Source organism: Anas acuta, chromosome 23 (assembly GCF_963932015.1).
Source record: "Anas acuta chromosome 23, bAnaAcu1.1, whole genome shotgun sequence".
NCBI classification, from domain to species: Eukaryota; Metazoa; Chordata; class Aves; order Anseriformes; family Anatidae; genus Anas; species Anas acuta.
Genome location: NC_089001.1, coordinates 708,621 through 727,670, shown reverse-complemented (window position 1 = coordinate 727,670; position 19,050 = coordinate 708,621). Strand labels below are relative to the sequence as shown.

At 40.4% G+C, this 19,050-nt stretch overlaps 1 protein-coding gene across 4 annotated transcripts; it reads right to left on the bottom strand.

Annotated features, from left to right (window-relative positions):
• Positions 1-1,286: 1,286 nt before the first annotated feature.
• On the bottom strand, positions 1,287-18,808 carry TTC12 (tetratricopeptide repeat domain 12). Of its 4 annotated transcripts, none has more exons than XM_068659161.1 (21): positions 18,639-18,804; positions 18,286-18,437; positions 17,640-17,670; positions 17,060-17,137; positions 16,435-16,556; positions 15,524-15,583; positions 14,495-14,566; positions 13,716-13,776; positions 13,439-13,627; positions 12,769-12,838; positions 11,638-11,726; positions 10,397-10,562; positions 8,717-8,809; positions 8,453-8,516; positions 7,327-7,461; positions 6,705-6,806; positions 6,338-6,406; positions 5,389-5,490; positions 4,412-4,511; positions 2,438-2,663; positions 1,287-1,490 (listed from the first exon to the last, which is right to left on the bottom strand). In XM_068659161.1, exons 1-21 carry the CDS (start codon positions 18,697-18,699, stop codon positions 1,415-1,417), a joined length of 2,118 nt encoding a protein of 705 aa, XP_068515262.1. In that variant the 5' UTR covers positions 18,700-18,804; the 3' UTR covers positions 1,287-1,414. The 4 variants fall into 4 exon arrangements, 3 of the variants coding, with proteins under 3 accessions (XP_068515262.1, XP_068515261.1, XP_068515263.1); XM_068659160.1 differs by having other exon boundaries at positions 10,397-10,565; positions 18,639-18,803; XR_011089606.1 differs by lacking the exon at positions 1,287-1,490 and adding an exon at positions 3,411-3,570 and having other exon boundaries at positions 2,535-2,663; positions 10,397-10,565; positions 18,639-18,808.
• Between the last annotated feature and the right edge of the window lie 242 nt (positions 18,809-19,050).

Genomic DNA, 19,050 nt, shown 5'->3' with positions numbered 1-19,050 from the left:
ACACAGGGTTCAATGGACTTTTTTGCTAAGACAATGCTTGGCATTTGTCACAGTGAAAGAGCAGTGCTTATTTGGACTGGAATACTCCACAAAGGTATCAATGTTTGTTACATATTTGCCTAGGCAGCCCACAATTTAAAGGTAACGTTTTTTAAAAAAACAGCGTGATTATTGATTTTCACTGTGAGTGGAGAAAAAAAAAAAAAACAGGCACAAGAGAATCTTTTTCTTCTGAAGCAAGAAGATTCAGCACCTGTTTGAAAAAGGAGATGATCTGTAATTTGTCAGCCACTGTTCTAAAGAGATAAGTTTACATACATAGACTTCAAAGTCTTCAAGGGATATGTTTTAGAGAAGCATCTTAAAAACCCAATAAACCTGTGCTTTTTTTTTGATTTCCAGATGATTAACAAACACTCCTAGTGCTTTGCCTTGATTTTAAGGCTGTGTTTTATTGCTGACAATGAACTTTGGCAGTAAAGCTGCTATACTTTAATGGAGAAAGCAGGTTCTTCAGACCCCACTCTTCTTCGCGTGGTTTAAACTGCCTTTCTGGAAGAGCAGCAATGCATTAATGCCTTGCTTTTCAAGTTACACTTCCCCTGCCCTTACCCTAAAGTCATTATTGACCTCTCCCGACAACACAGACAATTGAAGGATGCACTACTTGTGTTACTGCGTTAAAAAAAAAATAAAAATGACCCTAGACTTGATTAGAGAAGAACACAAAGGGCCATGAGAAAGCACTTTGGATCAAGAAGATCAGCTACTGTTCTTACTCTGCGCAAAAGTAAAGGGCAATGGAATCTGACTAAATTTACCAAAACAGCAAAAGTAATGCTTTTAAAAGCAACCACCCCCAAATCACACATAAACTGCATTACCATAAGTTATCAGAAAGACTCGCAGCTTAGTGAAATTAAGACCCAAGTATTTAAGCAGCTAAGAATGAGGTGATATCACACGTGCAATACCAAAGCATAATTTAGCAACCACTGGAGAGTATGTGGGGAAAAGGATTCTCCAAAGTGGCACCTTACTCCACAAGTGTAGACGATTATTTCTATTTTCTCCTAAATACTGAGTTCCGACACCAACTAGAAAGTAGAGTAGATGACCCATTGTTCAATAATTAAACAACAAAGGACTTGCCAATAGGAAAGGGCAACATTGTTTATTAAGGTAAATACAATCACAGCAGAACTGTTATTTTTGTAAGCCTAGATAATAAACAAACTTCTTTCTCCTGATATTTACATCAATGTTGTTTCACTGGCTTCTTTGTAGGATAAGTACACACTTTTGATAAGTGGTTGAACAGGTTATCTGCTTTGAGTTAGTTTTATTAAGAAAAGAAGAAGCTATTCAACAGCAAGGGATATTAACAGCTTATACAAAAACTTTCTTGAGGACTTCAGATGCTATGTACATATTTCATAGAGGAGTTCAGGATGGCCATGCCATTGAGTTCACGTAGTTGAACAATATGCCTGAAAAAAGACAACAAAAAAGGTTGCTCAGAGACATGAACTGACTAACAACACGAGTTTTAAGCCACCACTGCTCTGCTGTACCCCATGACCAAACCATCCAGGATTTTTAATGCTACATTTAAAGTAACAGTACAATGTTTCTAAATTATTATTCCCCACAATAAAGGAAAACACAAGTTCTATATAATATTTGACAGTTGTTCAAATAGTTGAAATTTCAAATTAACAGAAGCAACTAAACAAGGTCTTTCCCTTTCATATCTGGGGAGCGTTTTGCAAATATCAGAGCAGATAGTTCAGCTATTGCTCATCTGAGAACTCCAGCAGGAGCGAAGTACTTCAACTTCCAGAACCTGAACGTTATCCTTTGCTTTCTTCAGTGGTTCTGCAGGAATAGTAAGTGTGCTGAAATTCAATTCTACCAGAATGCAGCTTGGTGTCCAACTGACAGTTTGCAGCTAGCTAGGACTTGGCACACTCTTGGCAGGCAGCAGCACAGGCATTCTTTGCTGACATTTATACTTTGGTTTTGAGCTCATTTCTCTGACCTCTACAGAGGGAACACCGCTTCTCCCATTCTTCCAGCAGAAGCAACATCAAACAATGTGAAATAAACGGAAGGAATAAACTTAAATAAGACAGCTAAAAACACAAAACTCCTAAAGCAAACTTGGGTGGACAGTACCACAAATGGAAATTCCATTGGAGGAAGAGTGATACATTTCACAGGATAGTTAAACAAATGCCTCATCTGCTCCGTACCTGCCAGGTCTATGGATGGAATTGACTTATTCTATTTTGGCATTACTAGATTTCCCCATTTTTCCTTTCCTCCCAACAGGCTCTAGATCCCAGAGTAAGTTCCCATGTCAGTTTTTCAAGAATTATCAACTAGTAATAAGTGAACAGTGCAGAAGAAAAGTATTTATTTATTTATGGAGTACCTTGGTTCAGCAACACACAGCTTCCCCAGAGCAATTGCAGCATTTTCCTGCACTGACGTTCTTGTAGCATCACCACCAGCGTGTTTCAACAAAGTCATCACAATATTGGAATTCAGTAAGGATGTCGCTGCTCCAGGAACTACGAGGCACTGGCCAAGGCAGAAAGCAGCATTTCCCACAATGATTTCATTCTCTGAGTCCAAGAGCTTCAACAGCACACTGAACCCTGTGAACAAGAGTGATTTTTTGTACAGAAAGCACAGACTTGTTCAAATAGCACTGATATTTTCTGTTGCCTTTACCTAAACTACTAGAGAGCAAGCATTGTTCCACGGAGTGCATTTTTCTAGATTTTTTTTCTAGAAAACTTTGGAGAGCAAGGGAATTTCTTAGCAAGGTTCAAGGTCCGGTCCTGCTTCACCTACCTATACAGTTTTCTCACAAAATTCAACCTACACTCTACTCTCCATTTGTTAAGCGTTCCCCTGAAACTGAACATGCTTTGCTTGCTAAGGGATATTGCGCTGAACTTGAAAAAGCAACCCCTCTCACCCTACCATACCAGCAAACCAAGAACAGGGCTGAGATTGTGGAAAGAGCAGGTGGGAAAAAAAGGAAAAGGAACATAAAAAAAGCTCTCTGTGTGTGTGAATAAATGTATGCTTAGCTTACACAAAGCAGCTCAGCTCCCTGTGCTTCTGTAACCTAACCTAATGTACAGCAGCAGACTATTTGGGCTACACTCCTGACACAGAGTTATACAGTGGCTGCTGCTGGCATCTGTGAACAGAAGCCCCATCTCCTCAGGCCATACAGTCTAGGAAGAGGCTGCTTTCAAAATAAGATACACCCATGGCCCTCACATGCATCAAGTCTCCTTGGGGTTATGTAAGTTTGATTTTATTTGCTTTCACGTCCCCATCTGTTCTTCCTAATCACATTAGGCTTCTTCAGTTTTCTGCTGCAATAATACCTTTTGAAAAGGGAGGGCTGCTCCAGACTGCCACAGTGGTACCAGCACTGGCCAGTGAAGGTGAACTAACTGGCCCAGCTAGAACACCATTTCATGTCACAGGCTTCATAGCTTGATTTCAGTGAGCTCCTAGCAGCAGAGCTATGTCTGGGTTGGCAAACTGAGATGACAGAAATAGTGACTTTTCAAAAGATGAATATCCAGAGTTTTGGCAAAAGCAAAGAGAATTGCTATCACTAATCTAAGGTAATGTAAGCTTCATCTGCATATGACAGTGAAACTAATTTAGGGTGTACAAAAGGAAGACGGTGCTCTGAGAGGCTTTTAATGAGTGTAAATCCTTAGGGTTCAAGTTGAACTACATGAGCTGACAGTTTCTTGACAGGTTCAACCATTTAGATAACATTTAAGTATTCTCAGTTGTAACTGCATAAGCATTAATTGAACCTGGATTTTAAAGCCATCTAAGTAGTGTTACACCAAACAACTAGAGCAGATATTAGTAACTCCAAATGCTCCAAGACACCTACCTGTCTGATATTGCCATTCCATCTCCAGACACATTTCTTTTTACTATGAAGCCAAATATCCACATATAAGTTGAAGCAAACTATAAACAATCTCAACCTCTTGAAATTAGATGTTTCAATGAAGTTGCTTGTTTTAGCCACTAACTTCTGGAATATGACCCAACTCAGTTGAACTTTACAAGTATTATTTTCACAGATACGGATTTCTGGCCCTGAAAGTGTATAGCAAGCCATTTTACAAAAGTAAAGCAGAGTTTCTCTACCTCAGGCTCATTATCTGATGCGCATGTTTCCATCCACACACAGAGCTAAGGCTCATTAAGCACTATGTCAGGCCATGTTATTCAGAAAACATGGCTTAAATCTTGCAAGTGTAAAAGTGTTCAGTTCTGTTCTAGAGAAGAAAGTAATTGGATGATGCTAAGATTACATCTCTGCATTCAGCCTCCAATTAATGAAGTTGCCACTTACTTTTATCTGACTTCACCACCTCTTCTTGGGCTTGTCTGTTACTTCTTGTGCAGATGGAAAGAGTCTTTATAGCGTAATTGGATGTGATCTGTCCTCCAGCCTAGATTTTGATAAGAATAAAGTGTACACTAACAACCATACAGTCCATGCTTCAACTTGCTGTAGGTTACAGAATAGCTTAGGTACCATGGATACAGTTATTCCTTATATCTAAACCCAAATACAAAATTAAGACCTTGGTTCAGTAGGTATCTCAAGATGAACAGATGCTGAAAACTAGGACAAGAACGTCTCCTCCCTGCCAACAACATGCACACACAATTCCCTGAATCTCTGGAGCCCAATTCCTTTCAAAATAACAAATCCTCTGATGCTGGTTAATTAGTAGAGTTAAACTGAGCACCACAGCTTTTTTCTAGACTTATTTTATCCACTGGATAGCAGGACTGCAGCATCTACAGCAGCCTGGGTGGATACACATTCCACTAAATATACAGATATATGGCAAAACAGTCAGTGTCTACAGATCAATATATGTATATATTTAGGGATAAATTCCTCCCTGGCACAATTCAACACTCACTGGTAATCAGGGTAAAGGGTTCCATTATCTTTCAGTGGTCAAAATTTGACCACCCCTATTTTAAGCTTTAATCCTCCAACTGAGCCTGCAGTAGTGAATTCTTAAAATTTGCACGTCCCTGCAGGTAGAGCTGTGCACAGGTAGAAGCAACTGGCTCACATATAAACCCCTAAAAAATTTGGGCTACAGACTACAAGGGGGAAGCCTAGGCTCAAAACTACTCAAAATTGTACTTGAGACCACCATTACCGTGATACAATGGACAACACAGATGAAATACGTGCAGTCAGTGTGACTGCATGTGTCTTTTTCCTTAAAAAAGAAGGCTAAACACAGGGTTTTCTTCAGGGACTATAAGAACAAAAATAAAGTGAAGTCAGTTGACACAATTTACCTTCAAGAATTTGATCATTTTCTTCACCACCCCTTCTTTCACTACTGCTTCTACTGCCAAAGATGATGCCGGCAGGACACGACTTAACACTCCAATGGCTCTCTTAGCAAGAACAGTGTGAGAGGGAAAAAAAAGTAATTTACTTATACAGACAATTTTATTTAAGGAATTTTTACATTTCCTTTTCGCAAATTGTTGAATAAAAGAAAAGTAATTAAAGTGATAGAAGTTTACAGGAATATGAGGAACATTCAGGACATGGCTTTGTTATTGCTTACTGGAAACTCAACTCAGCACAGTTTCTAAAAATTCAGTGTACAGAGAGGCGAGACCAAACCATGATCAGGACAACTACCGGCATAGTTATTTATTGAAACAAGTACCTAGCAGAAACCAGCCCAGCACTGCTGGCATTGAGGAGTCAAAGTAATTGCAAGTAAAGCAGATCAGTACAGTTCATTTTAGTTCAGAGAGGTGAACCGACTCCCAGCTGAGACCACATCTGCTTCTACCCATTTGCCTTGAATAATTGCTATCTGTGGGAGTTACACACCATTAATAGGAGTACAGCCTCCTAGGAATGATTCACATAGAGGAATTGTAAAAAGAAACAGCTGTTAAACACCCAAATTGTTCTTGCTCCTTTGCTTCTCCATTGATTTAATACTTTATACTGAAAACGAGCCTAAGGATGAAATCTTTTGTATGAGCTTCTATTTAACTGATTTCAAGGGAACACTGAAACCTCTTGCATTAAATGGAGTACCCAAACCCAAATAACCTAAATGGTATATTATTTCTTTAGTAATAACAATACTCAAAACTCTTCGTAGGCTTTAAAGCCTGAAGTACAGGCTTCCACAAGAGTTGCACTGGGCAGTAGTTTGCACTGTAGTAATCAGGACAGATCATCTGTCAACCCTTTCTTAGTCTACAGGTATCTACTTACAGTCACAATTCTTCCATCCTTATCCCCAAGAAGAGACATGCATCTGCCACTTATGTCCACAGCAAGGCACTGAAAAAGTGTCAAGAACTCAGGAACAGCTGATTGCCAGAAAGCATTGAAGCAGAAACAGGTTAATAGAAAAATTACTCTACACGAGAGAACCCCGCGGAGGTTAGGGCACACACAGCTCTGTCAGCAACAGTTCAGCACTGTATTGGAATGTTCCTATATAGCTTCATAGACTGCTATCAGGCCCATTTACAGGGACAAGGGAAGAAGATGCTCCAACTGCTCAAACAATTCTGAATCTCCCAGAAAGCGATCATAACAAGAAAGCTACCGAAGAACGCTCACAAATCTTGCATACCTGGATGATCGCATTTGATTCAAGCAGTAAGTTCATCATTAGGCCCAGCACTGCAAACAAACATTCCTGATACTTGGGAGTGTTCACATCAAAATATTCATCCTGTACACAAAGGAGAGAAAAGTGCAGTCAGTTCAGAGGTTGAGGATGTGAGCTTCTTCAGACTCCTCTGTGCGTTCACCTACTGACCAATGCTCCCCCATGTACTACAAACTCCAGGGCAGAACAAGTTCTGTGAGCAGCAGGGACAACAACATCTTTTTGATACGGATTTGTTCTCGTGCGTGCTTTGCTTTGAAGCTTCTGATGTGTAGCAAGTTGACAAGATCCTTTCCCAACCCCTGAATTCTTCTGTTCCTGAAGACTGAGTTCATATTGCATCCTTACCCTGAAAGGTGCTGCCTACAATAAGGGACCACTTGCTCTCCTCCACCCATTTACTGAGCCACCACTTAGGTGAACAAGAGACTGCTTTGACACTTCCTATCATGCTATCAGATGTAAAAGATATCAGTCAAGGGTCCAGGACAAGGGGAGGCAGGCAAACACGATCACACAAGTGCCATTTTCCTAAGCAATCGGGTTGAAAACAGTGTTGTAGGGAGCCACCAAGCCTCCTTACCACAAGCTTTATGCAGGCTTGCCAGCACTCTTTGCAGTCAGCCATCTGCATTCGGATGACTGTATCTGCGCACAGATTCCCCATGATGCCAATGCACTGGGCAAGCGCTGCCTGGTTCACCATCTTGGCAGAGGTCTAAAAAGAGAAATCAAAAAAGTGGAATATGAAATTAAGAACAAATGACAGGAATACCTGTATGTTCCTTGGTTACCTCCCTGTCTGGGATTCCAGACTCTTTCTTGCCTGTATTAAATCCGAACTGCACAAACTTTACAAATCAACGCCATTTTCACAGCTAATCTTCCACTGAAGTTCTGACAGTCCTACATCGCAGGAAAAAGTGACTGGCTTCTGTAGCCCCTAACCTCGAACCTCTTACTTGGGCCACAGAACAGAACAACCTCTGCTTTAGTTGCAATTCCAGGAACATTCAAAAGGAGAGAGCAATAAGCCATATGAAAGTGGTATAATGACTGCATTTTCTTGGTGCTCAGCTGGAGAAGTGGAAATTTCTGAGCAAAGTGGCAATGTTTACTTTCCAGCTGCACCTGCACTTCTGCAACAGAACCCGTCTCCACTGTCATCTTCCTTCTTCCTGAGGATGAATTTCTGTGTCAACAGTATTTTAAGTTTGTAGTTTAAGTAAGTAATAACCAGACAAGGGATCTTCTCTGGTTACAACCAAACAATCCAGCATGTTTTACTTGTAGCCTAATGAGATCTTTTTACCCTGATCTCTTCTTAGGAGAATACAGAATAAGCCACTATCCAAGATCTAATTAGTTAGTGACAGTGGATTAAAGTCACATCACAAAAAGAGTAAAACAAAACTGGGGGGTGAAATCATTGCCTAACAGATTCCAGTGGGAACCTGCAGCCAAGTCTAGAGCTTTCACTGAATATGCAACATGTAGAAACCAAGCACTAAATATTGAAGACAGAACATTTTCCTAAGGGAAGTATATGACAAAATTGGATTTATTACGCCTACAGAACTAGAAGTGTAACTACTGTAGTCCTGCCACAGAGGAGTTCTGTCTATGAGCAACTGGCTATAGAACTGGAAGGAGTCAAGCTGTATTACAGGAGAGTAAATGAGAGATATCGAAACTGAGTCTTTTCATACCAGTAATTGGGTGAATACAGGTAAAACACCCGTGGAAAACATGATGCGACACTGGGTTTTGAACCTGTTGGGGATAAAGAAAGCTGTATTTGGACACTTCGAGCTTTAGACTGAAGTCACACAAAAGGCAACAAAACAGGAACATACAGAGAAAGTAAAACAAGTCAACACTGTACCCTTGCAGCAAAGCCCAACAGCCTGTATCATTAGGTCATTTAGTACATTTCAAAGCACAACTTATAAAAAAGAAGAAATGCAAGTTACTTCTCCTCTTGAGTTAAATCAGACAGTATATTCATGGCACTGCTAGCTCTGGCATCAGTGTTTTTGACGAACATCACCAATATCTGCAGCCATCTGTTATTAAAAAAGAAACAAAACAGACAAAACTTGCATCAGCTCTAGCTTAATAATTAAAGATCAAAATTGTACTTTAAGTGTACCAACAGTTTATACTCTTAGGATCTACTCTCCTCAAGCTCACTAGGTTTTGCCCAGGTCTTATGTACTAGGCCCTCCAAATATATTTAACCCCTAGGATTTTGGCACTGTATTCTCTCACAGCGTGATACCTCTTTGCACAACCACAAGTACTGTGTTCCATCAGCATCAGAACATTTTATAAGCATCTAAGCTTCACAATGCATCTGAAGCCTAGATGCTTTGCTACTGACAAAAGTCTTAGGAGATGGACAAGTAGAATGTAATAGTCAGGACAGAGAACACTGTCAGCATAGCCTAGTACTGAAGAGCTTCTGCAGATTGTAAAGGCTCACATGGAAGGTCAGTGATGATTGCATGGCTTAAAAGGACATGCTGAGCAAACCCAACAGTCCATGTGTGTGTATGGGTCAGATAGTGTAAATTTACAATCTTTATAGGAACAAAGAAAAATTCCGTCTCCTGCCTGAATAAAAACATCCTACCAGTCACCTTTTGAGCTTCTGGAGCAGCATGCTTGCTGCTATGGGATTTGGAGCTGCATGGAATTTACAGGACTTGAGACTGCAAACCCATAACCTCTGCCCCACAATAAGCACTTCTGCAAACACGTGCTGGCATTTCTAGGTGCTCCTCTGGTGAGCTGAAATTCCCTGCTGCTCTTCTCCAACTTTGTAGTTTGGTGATAGAACCTATAGTTATAAGTTATCTTCTGAACATCCTAATTCTTTTATAGCAGTCAAACCCAGGATCTCTTTCAGAAGTTGCCTGGAGAGCTTTCAGGCTCCTGATATGCCAAAGCAAAGTAATATTATTTGCTTCTTTTAAGCTTCCCCTTAGACATGGCTCATTTCTTTAGCCTTTATTGCAAGAAAAAAGGTCTTGTGATTAATGTTGTATATAATATAGTGAAGTGTGTACATCTGTTGGAGAATCTTTTCTGTTCACCCGACTCTTTAAACCATTTAGTGCAAACCGGTACATTAAGATTTCTCCTCTGCTTAACTGTAGAATAAAATAGCAGGACAATAGCACAGAGGTAATAGACTGTTTCTTTCTCCACTCAGTGACTCATGGCAACACTGAATAATCATAAATGCCAATTACCAGATGAGGAGCAATTCGCAGCTTGAAACCATGAGCTATTAAGAGACAGCAATATAAGCTCTTGCTGGAGTGCTAGACAAACACACACTTGTAGGTTTAAAAAAAGGTAACTATGCCTCAAAATTACATTAATGTCCTCAGAAATAAGCCCTTTCTACTTAGCTGCACAGACCTCTGTAGGTACAGTGTTTACTAAAGCTGTTTTCTCCATATGCATAACTTCCACTTTTGCTCAACTAGGCCTAGCCCTCTAGGGCAGAACCCTCAATATCATTATATTATTTTCAGAAAGTCTGACACTTATTTATTGCTCAATGTAGTGCTACTGCAATGAGTTTGGGATCTCTGAACTGAGGGATTAAGCAAGCTTTGCTGAATTTTAGTTGCATTAACTACCTGGATAGGTCCTGATGCCTGACCAACAATCTCCTCCCATTCTCATTCTCTGAGTAGAGCAAGATTAGTGCCAATGTCTCCTTTTGGATCTCCAATACACCGGAAGCAAGTAGTTTTGACAGCTGTGCATTCACATCAGGGTGAGTCAATAGAAGCCGTTGATTTTCTTCTGAAAGCAGAGCACATCTAAGAGCAATGTCACACATGATAAAATCCCCATTATTTGACACTTTTTTCTCTCTAAGTGCTGATTTAACCGGTTTAGTATCTTTATTTCATCCACTAACGCGCTCATTCACTCTGACACGTTCACCTTGCATAACATTCCCGCAGAGCAATGGTAAAGTAGAACTCACTAATCTGCTCTCAGCCTCATGACTTCATCACACACACAGGTGTTGGAATTTCTGCTCTCACACGCTACACAGTACCTGCTCTGGCACCATGCGTTGCTTCAAAGGAACAGACACCAGAACTGTGAGCACAAAGTGCTCCTCTCAACAGATCCGTGTCAGCTGCCTGCAAACTGCTATCAGCCAGGCTGTTCAGGCACAACAGCACACTGCCCCACCAGGCAAACACATGTAGCTGCACATGAGTCTTTCTTCTAGCTACTTTTAAGAATATAAAGCAAGTTTTCCTCCTACCATGCTGCATGAACATTCTCTTGGGCATCAGCAGGACCCCAGCTGAGGTGCAGATACCAAACTTTCTGTATTGCCCTCCTGTGGCAATCTTGCCACACCAGCGGCCACTTTGCTACCCTGGGCCATTTCTGGGCTGCCTCCAGACCTCCTAGAAATAGAGGCTAAGGCTGCCTAACCAGTGACTGCTTACTGTGAATGACAAAGGAATTAACCCTTCTCTAACACTACTTCTACATGGCCCTGCTTTTCACTGCTGTAACTGCTTAAAAAAGATAAAATTATAGAAGTGATATTATCTTAAGAACCAGCAATAATCACAGAGAATTTACTTTCTGCCCCTTCAGTAAATTTAAAATGTTTATATAAATAGACTCTTAAGTTTCGTCTCATGATAGAAAGAAGCACCACTGCCGTGGTTGCTCTTAGCAGCAAACACCCAACACTTGTGTTTGACCTGTAAATCTTTGTTTACAATAAGGTCTAGACCCAAGTGCTCTGGGAAAGTGATGTTCGTGCCAAACAACTATTTTAGACACAGCAAGTGCCATATTAACAGTGCATTAACAATGAGTAATGTTGGTTACACTGTTTTACCATTCCCGGCGCAGACAGCTTGCCAAAGGAGGAGAAGAGAAACAGACAGATCCACTTCAGCGATGTGTTTTCTCTCTGCACAGAAGCCCCTAAATTAGAAACGTGAGCTTGTAGAAAGAACTAAGGACAGATGAAACAGTTACAGTTAGCTCTCTGGCTAGGAAAAAAAATCAGTAAAGCCTCATGCAGATGAGGATCGCCATATGAACATTTAAGCTTATAAACCCCAATACTAGCTTATTAGTTCAACATTCTTAGGACTCCCAGACTTGTTTTCCCCAGGACCTCCTCTGAGGCCAGATTTATGAACTACTACCTCTACACGACCCTCAACACACACAGACCCTACACAATCATTGTAAACCACAAGTAATGAATTCAGTTCTGCACTGAGAAAGTTGTGGCTAGCCAGGGCGTACCAGCTTGGTACCAATTTGGAATTATGCCTCAGGAGAAGAACAGCTCTCATGCCTTGTTTAACCAGATCGTGCTGCTCCAAACCAACTTAGCTGTGCAAAATTTGCAGAGCACAACTTTTGCAGAACTCTTATTTGTTTATATCATCTGTCTGGAACTGACTCAGATATACATTCAGACAGGAGATTCCTTATGAGGCAAAGATTAGAAAGCAATTTAGGTAGGTATTAGTCAGATTTGTTTTTTATTTACCAAAACGCATTATAATACCTGCCAAGAAAATACAGCAGCAGAAGATACAGGTCTCCAAAGAGAATCCTATTCCTGATTACAGGACTGAGGCTATTTACTGACATCAATTAATAGCACCAGGGAGGCCAGTCAGCATACTTAAAGTGACTAACTTCTTACATCAGATGTTCTTTTATAGAAAGCTTTTACAAAATTGCTCTCACCACTAAAGACAGGGCAACTGTACAGAAATAGGAGATCAGAGACAGAAGCAGGAACTCAGGAATTCTGTCCACTGCATCTAAGAGAGCACTATTTGTTTGAGTCAGATATAAGCCAGTCTTTTCAGACATTAAAATCAGTTATTCCATTATTATGTGATCATTTCATCTGCATTTCATGAGGTGATTGTGTTTCTTGAAAACAATATTTTCATTTCCTTATGCTGTAACATGCTACTGTTCTCTTTTGGAGAGCTCTTACCGTCTTACGACCTCGTTGTCATTGATGATACTGAATCCATTGTTTGTTCTAAATAAAGTTTGCTCAGTGCCTGAAAAAATTTCAGAGATAAACAAGTCAGCTCTATGAGCCATCTGGCTGATGCATCATAGTGAAGGCAGACACCTGCTCTTCTGTAATACAATGTTGAAGGAAAAGGTCACTGGATCAACAGCTTTGGGGAAAGAATGTTTGCATCATGAAAAGAAGGGAAAATCTTCAAGAAAAATACTTGTAGAAATTGCTTTGAAGCTCAAGACTACTCTAATTCATGCCTGGTGCTATAAAAAATGATCAACTTCACATTAAAGGCTTTTGAGGAAGGCTTAAAAATGAGAACAGCTTTGAAAATCCATACACTTTAACAGAGATTTACCTACTTAAAATAATAAATACCTCTTAAACAAATAAACAAATAAATACCCAAATCCTTAAGGAAGTCTCAACAGCTCTGCGACAACATCAGTTTAGATATTTAAAAAAGAAATGAAAATAAAAAATTTACTGGCCATAAATTTTGAAATATCAAACATTGTTGATTTTGTTTTTTTCAGAGGAACAGGGCTTTTGTTCCTTTAAAAACTACCCCACTTGTATTCATCTACTTGCATTACAACTCCCATGACCAATCACCTTTGCATCAAGTACTCACAATCTTTCACAGCTCCTGTCAGAGCTTTGATGCCTCCTGCATAGAAGAGGATATTCTGGTCAGGCCTGTCAAGTTTCTGCAGCAATTCTTTTACTGACAGAGCTGCAAGTTTCCCAGACAGAAATTCCTTCATTGCTCTGTCTTCTTCTTTCATTCTTTTTTCCTCCAAGTTCACCTCATTTATACAATCTTGGCAGTCAAAAGAAAACAAAGCATTTTGGTTAAATATTTAGATCAGAAAACAAGGGACAACAGTATAAGAACTTATATTTCTTACCTTTAAACAAATTTTCCTTTTGGGGATCAATTTCTAAGATCTTCTGGTAACACTGCCTAGACTTAACTCGAAAAAGAAACAGACTCTTAATTTACGGTAAAAATGGGAAGATGATAAAAAAATATCCTAGTCAGAATCATGCTGTTTAAGCTCAGAAGTTCTTGGGCTACTGTACTTAAAAAATCTGACGAATAACATTTATGAAGCAAGGCAAATCAAAACTTTTTTTAACCAAAAGTGTGAGAAGAATATTATCATCAGTTCCTAAACCCAAAACAGCAGTAGCCTGCTATTCCAAATTAGAAGGAAAAAAGTCAAGTACATACCCAGGAACATGCTGGTAGGAACAACAACAACAAAGTTCCAGTGACAAAACAGCAAATAAGGCATGAAATGAAAGTTGCAGGAACTCTAACTATCATCTGTGGCCCCCTGCTACCAAAACCTTGCCATGTAAACCCACTACAAACTTGTATCTTGTTAGTATGCTTGTGATAAACACATCACTAAGCTTGGGATAGCAAGAACTTTCTTCACAGACCAAACTGCCAACAACCCTCTCACAGTGGACTTGTGTAGACTTCTACAGTCCATCCTCTACAGTTATTTCTATTAGAATCATTTCTGAAAGCTTTCCTCAGCAAGGCTCTTTAATAGTTTTTGAACACTTTTTTGTTTGTCCAATGCGCAAGACCACAAATTAGTCCCTCTCACTCACAATGTCACACCAAAATCCAAATGAAGCATGGTCTCACAGCCACAGGATTTAGTCAGCTTACCTCACTGTAGTGCTTCAGGGCCAGGTGAGCTTTCCCCATTAGAAAATACGCTTTAATACATTTTTCACTGCACTGTGATAAAAAGGAATTATTCATAACGTATTTAGAAACTTGAGACTAGAAATACTTTTTCAGATTCCTAATTAATAAATAAAGGTTGGACTTGATCTTAGAGGCCTTTTCCAACCTACCTGATTCTATGATCTACTAGAGACATCTAAAGTTTATATGCTGAATTAGTACTCCCTGGTACTAACTTCCCTTCTGCATGCAAGGAACACAGGCTTTGGTCTGGTTAAATGCTGCAAGCTGCTAGTGCCAATATCCTTCCCACAAAAACTTACCCAGAACAATTTAGGTAATGTTAAGGCCTGCATCAATAAGTCTGTAATCACAGAACTTGTATAACACAACTTCCGGATGTGTTTTTATCAATTCTACCATAAATAAAGTGAGCAGTAATTTCCATTAGCTGTACACAAATAAATAAGTAAAATTGTTGAAACATCTAACTCAAAACTAACAATCCAGGTGACCTTTTACAGCTCAATTACGTGTCCAGAATAGTGATTTCTTTAAATAATGCTGCCAGTATTATTAATAATCTGTTAATCGTGTTGTACTCATGGGCATCACCGGTGTAACACAAATGGATTCAGCTTTTTGGCATTTGATGTAATATTCACCTTTTCTACCTGACATCAATACTTGCTCTTTGTGAGCTTAAAGACTTGCTTCTTCCTTCTCCGAAGGATAGGCAAGATTATAGTTATAGTTTATTGTCACTTCAAACTTTCTTTTTTTTTTTTAATGACAAGCTCTAAGAGCTAAGAAGGCTTCTGCATACAGGCAGCACTGAAATATAAACTGCCTTACAGCATTCAGGTTAACTCAGGATGCAGAAGTCTGTGCAATACCACCACATACTTCTATTTCCATTTGCAAGCTGTCTCCATATCATCACCTATACACACATCCTTCCTCTGAGAGCATTTAACCTGATCATAAAATACAGATTGCTGAACTTACCTTCAATGCCCATTCGCAATCACCAATGGCTTTTTCATATTCATGAGTTTTCAGGTAGGCCTGAAATACAACCAAGGAAGTCCGGAGATCAGAATTAAAGTATGTCAAATGATTACCGCTAACTATTGCACAAACATTAGATAACTAGAAAAAAAAATTACACTGCTGATATGCCTAGCTATTGACTTAGCAGGATAATTGCTAGCTGTTTTTGAACTTCTTTTCCATTTCACTGGAGTTAGTAATTTAGAATACGTGTAATAAAACAAAATTTAAAGAGAGGCAAATGAATTAGACCAGGCAATAAAAGAATGCAAAGTAAATGTTAACATTCTGCAATTATAAAAGTGACCCCTAAAAAAAAAAAAAAAAAAAAAAAAAAAAAAAAAAAAAAAGGAAAAAGTGCATTTAAACAAAACTATACTCTGTAATGATATTTTTCCTCCCATTTATTTTTAGGGGAACAGGGATTGACCTGGGCCACATCCAAGAAGGAGGAGACATGCATGTCTCCCCAAGGACTTGCCCCTGCCAAAGGGAAGGTTCCTGGGAGCATCAGGTACTTTACTCAAGAGCAAGAAGTTTACACCTCTAATCATCTTCTTTGTGCAACTCTTTCATAAAGTGTTTAAAAAGATTACAAACTTCAGTCTGTACTGCCCTGCTGTTAACTTCTAGCCACAGAAAAATTTACTGTTGGTAGTATTGTAGTAAAGCAGAACTCACTAATTCCTGGAAGTGGAGAATGGCCATGAAAAACTGCTTGCACTGCACTTTAAGCCTCTCTGTAAGGCAACAGGTATTACCTTTTAGGAAATTCACTTAAGTAACAGAAAAATCCTTTTTGGATTCTATCCTGGCAATATAAATACTGAAAACAGTACACTGGTAGCTCACTTTCACGTGCTGACCTGTGCTCTGTTGGTATAGAGTTCCTGCTTGTCTTTCAGTTTTTCCAGACCTTCAGTGTATCTCTGAATGGCTGTGTCATAGTCTCCTTTCCTGAAGGCATCGTTTCCCTTCTCTTTCAGAGCTGTAGAACAACACATACGCATTCAGAATAACGTTTTGGCATTTATTTTTGTCCCTAAAAATGGTGACTGAGGAAACAGAAGCCATATCCTCCTGTTGGAATAATCATGAAAATTCCAGTCCCGCTCCACTGCAGCTATCTTTGTTAGTCATTATTTGCAATGGACCTCTGAGCTCTTTGGTGTCCATCCCTCTTTTAAAGAGGGAATTGTTTGTCTTTGCCTAGTCCACCTCTCAAGCACTGAAACTTCCTGCATCCATCCCAAACCCTTACCATAAGGACATAATGGAGAAGAATAGGCTGCAACACTACATGAAGTATACAACCCTGTTATATCCAGCTAATCGGCACTGCCCACAGGACCACTGTCTTGGAAAAGCAAATCATTGCCTCAGTGTACCTAAGAATTGCATTAACAGAGTAGCACAACAGACTCTTAAATCATCCCAGTTCCTGCTAGGTAGTTTCTGAAGGAATTAGCTAGAAAAGCCTTTAGCACTTACCATTGGCTAAGCGTTCATTTCTTTTCCTTCGTTTAGCTCGTTCTTTTGCATCCTTTTCCAAAGCTGCCAGAAAGCCATCTTTGAGACAGAAAAGTTAGTGGCATTTTAGTTACAGAAATAAAAATACAAAATAATCGCTTTATTAAAATCAATCTGTAGACGAGAAAGAAGTAATTTCTAGGGGATTTCTTCATCACTTCTCTACATACAGAAGCTTAAGGGGTTATTTCAAAAGTAAAATTGCAATGCGAATGTCACACAATCACAGAAAAAGACCATCTTACCTTTCAGGAGTTGCATACTTGCCACAAAACAGCTCATGTCTAGATACAAGCTTGTTTCTTTCTAAATTCAGACTACCAGCTTTGTACATGAGGCTAGAATATGATGACAAACTACACCAACAAACTTCTTACCTAGCAACCACACTTAAGTTTCTAGATGTGACTGAATTCTAAAGAAAAGTTATCTTGGATTTTAGGGGGAGTGGAATTGGGTCTTACATGAGCAGCAATCCTCACTCCAGTTCTGCTAAAACAGATGGAAGAGTTGCTAAACGCTAGAGGGAACACTGTCCTACCTGGGTTCACTGCCTCTGCAGTTGACACGTCCTAAAAAAGAGAAATACAGCACATGCATGTACACACACAGATACTTCGGTAAAACAGCAAAAGAACGCGTGGTTAAATTGCTCAAAGCTACAGGGGCTCTGAAAATCTTTGACTGACACACATTAGGAATATCAGTTTGACACTTTACCAAGAGATGGCAAGGATGGACTTAACTTTTTCCAGCATTACCAAAGAGCTTCTGTATGCATCACTAATGAGGCAGGTCACTAAAATCCAGGCCTCTCACATGAATCAAAGCCTAATGAATTTACTAAAAAGACTCCTGTGTCTTCAACTGGTTTAACTTACATGGCTCAAATCCCTGAAGTGCAAGTAAAAGCTGGAAGTTAGAGCAACTCAATACTTGCATCTACCTTGAATAAATCAAAGGGAAGTACTTTGTGTCATTAGCAGCCTTAAGACAAAGTCAACATGACATCAACTACTTCCCAATAAGAGAGCTAGGGAACAAAATAAAAAAATGTTAAATTCAGAACAGGCTTTTATGTATTGTTCTTTTTTTTTTTTTTTCTTCTGGGTAAGGTATGTGAGTTAGTATTATCTGAAAATGCCTGAACTGCATACTGCTTTAACTCTAAAGGGAAAAGCCCTTACAGAAGCCCGTGTGTTGATGACTGTCCTGTTCACCGTAGTCTTGCTTTCTTCCTCCTTGCCGGCCTCCTGCTCACGGAGCCTTTTCTCTGTTTCCGCAATGGCATTTTCCTTCACAGCTGGGTCTGGCGAATTTAAGTCCTGAAGTAAGTTGGCTAAAAAAGGGATAAAGAAACCAATAAAGGGATAAACAAACGGCCACCCCAGTCACAAAGCGGCTTCAGCCACCAGCAAGGCCTCACCACATGTCAGATTTTTCCCTTTTTTCCCCTTTCCTGCCCCATTTTCCTTCCCCAGTTTTTCTCCAGGTGCCCTGCCCGGGTCCCCCTGGCGCCACCCTGCCCGGCCCCTCTTACTGATGTCGTCCACGCGGCGTAGGAAGCGCTGGAAGTCCTCCTCCTGCTGCCCGTGCAGCATCGCGGAGCGGGGCCGGGCCGGGGCCCAGCGGTGCCCGCGGGCCGTGAGGTGCGCGGCGGCCTCGGCGTTGTTATGGAGACCGCGCCCCGGACGCGGCGGCTGCGGAAATGGCGCCTGGGGGCGGGGCTCTGCGGACAGCGGGGCGGGAGGGAGGCGGCCGCCATTTCGCGGCTCCTCAGCAGCCTGCGGGGTTCACAGCCCCGCGGCCCGGGCTTGGTTTCCACACAGAGTCACAGAGTTAGTAGGGTTGGAAAAGACCTTCAAGGTCAGCTGGTCCAACCACCCCCTACCACCGATGTCACCACTGAGCCATGCCCCCAAGGACCACGTCCCCCTTTTCCTTGAACACCC

Coding starts and splice junctions, on each gene's coding strand:
- TTC12 (XM_068659160.1), bottom strand. CDS start 18,699: ATGCTGCACGGGCAGCAGGAGGAGGACTTCCAGCGCTTCCTACGCCGC. Junction 18,438..18,638: donor ACGCCGCGTGGACGACATCA/GTAAGAGGGGCC, acceptor TCCCTTTTTTAG/CCAACTTACTTCAGGACTTA. Junction 17,138..17,639: donor TGCAGAGGCAGTGAACCCAG/GTAGGACAGTGT, acceptor TCTGTCTCAAAG/ATGGCTTTCTGGCAGCTTTG.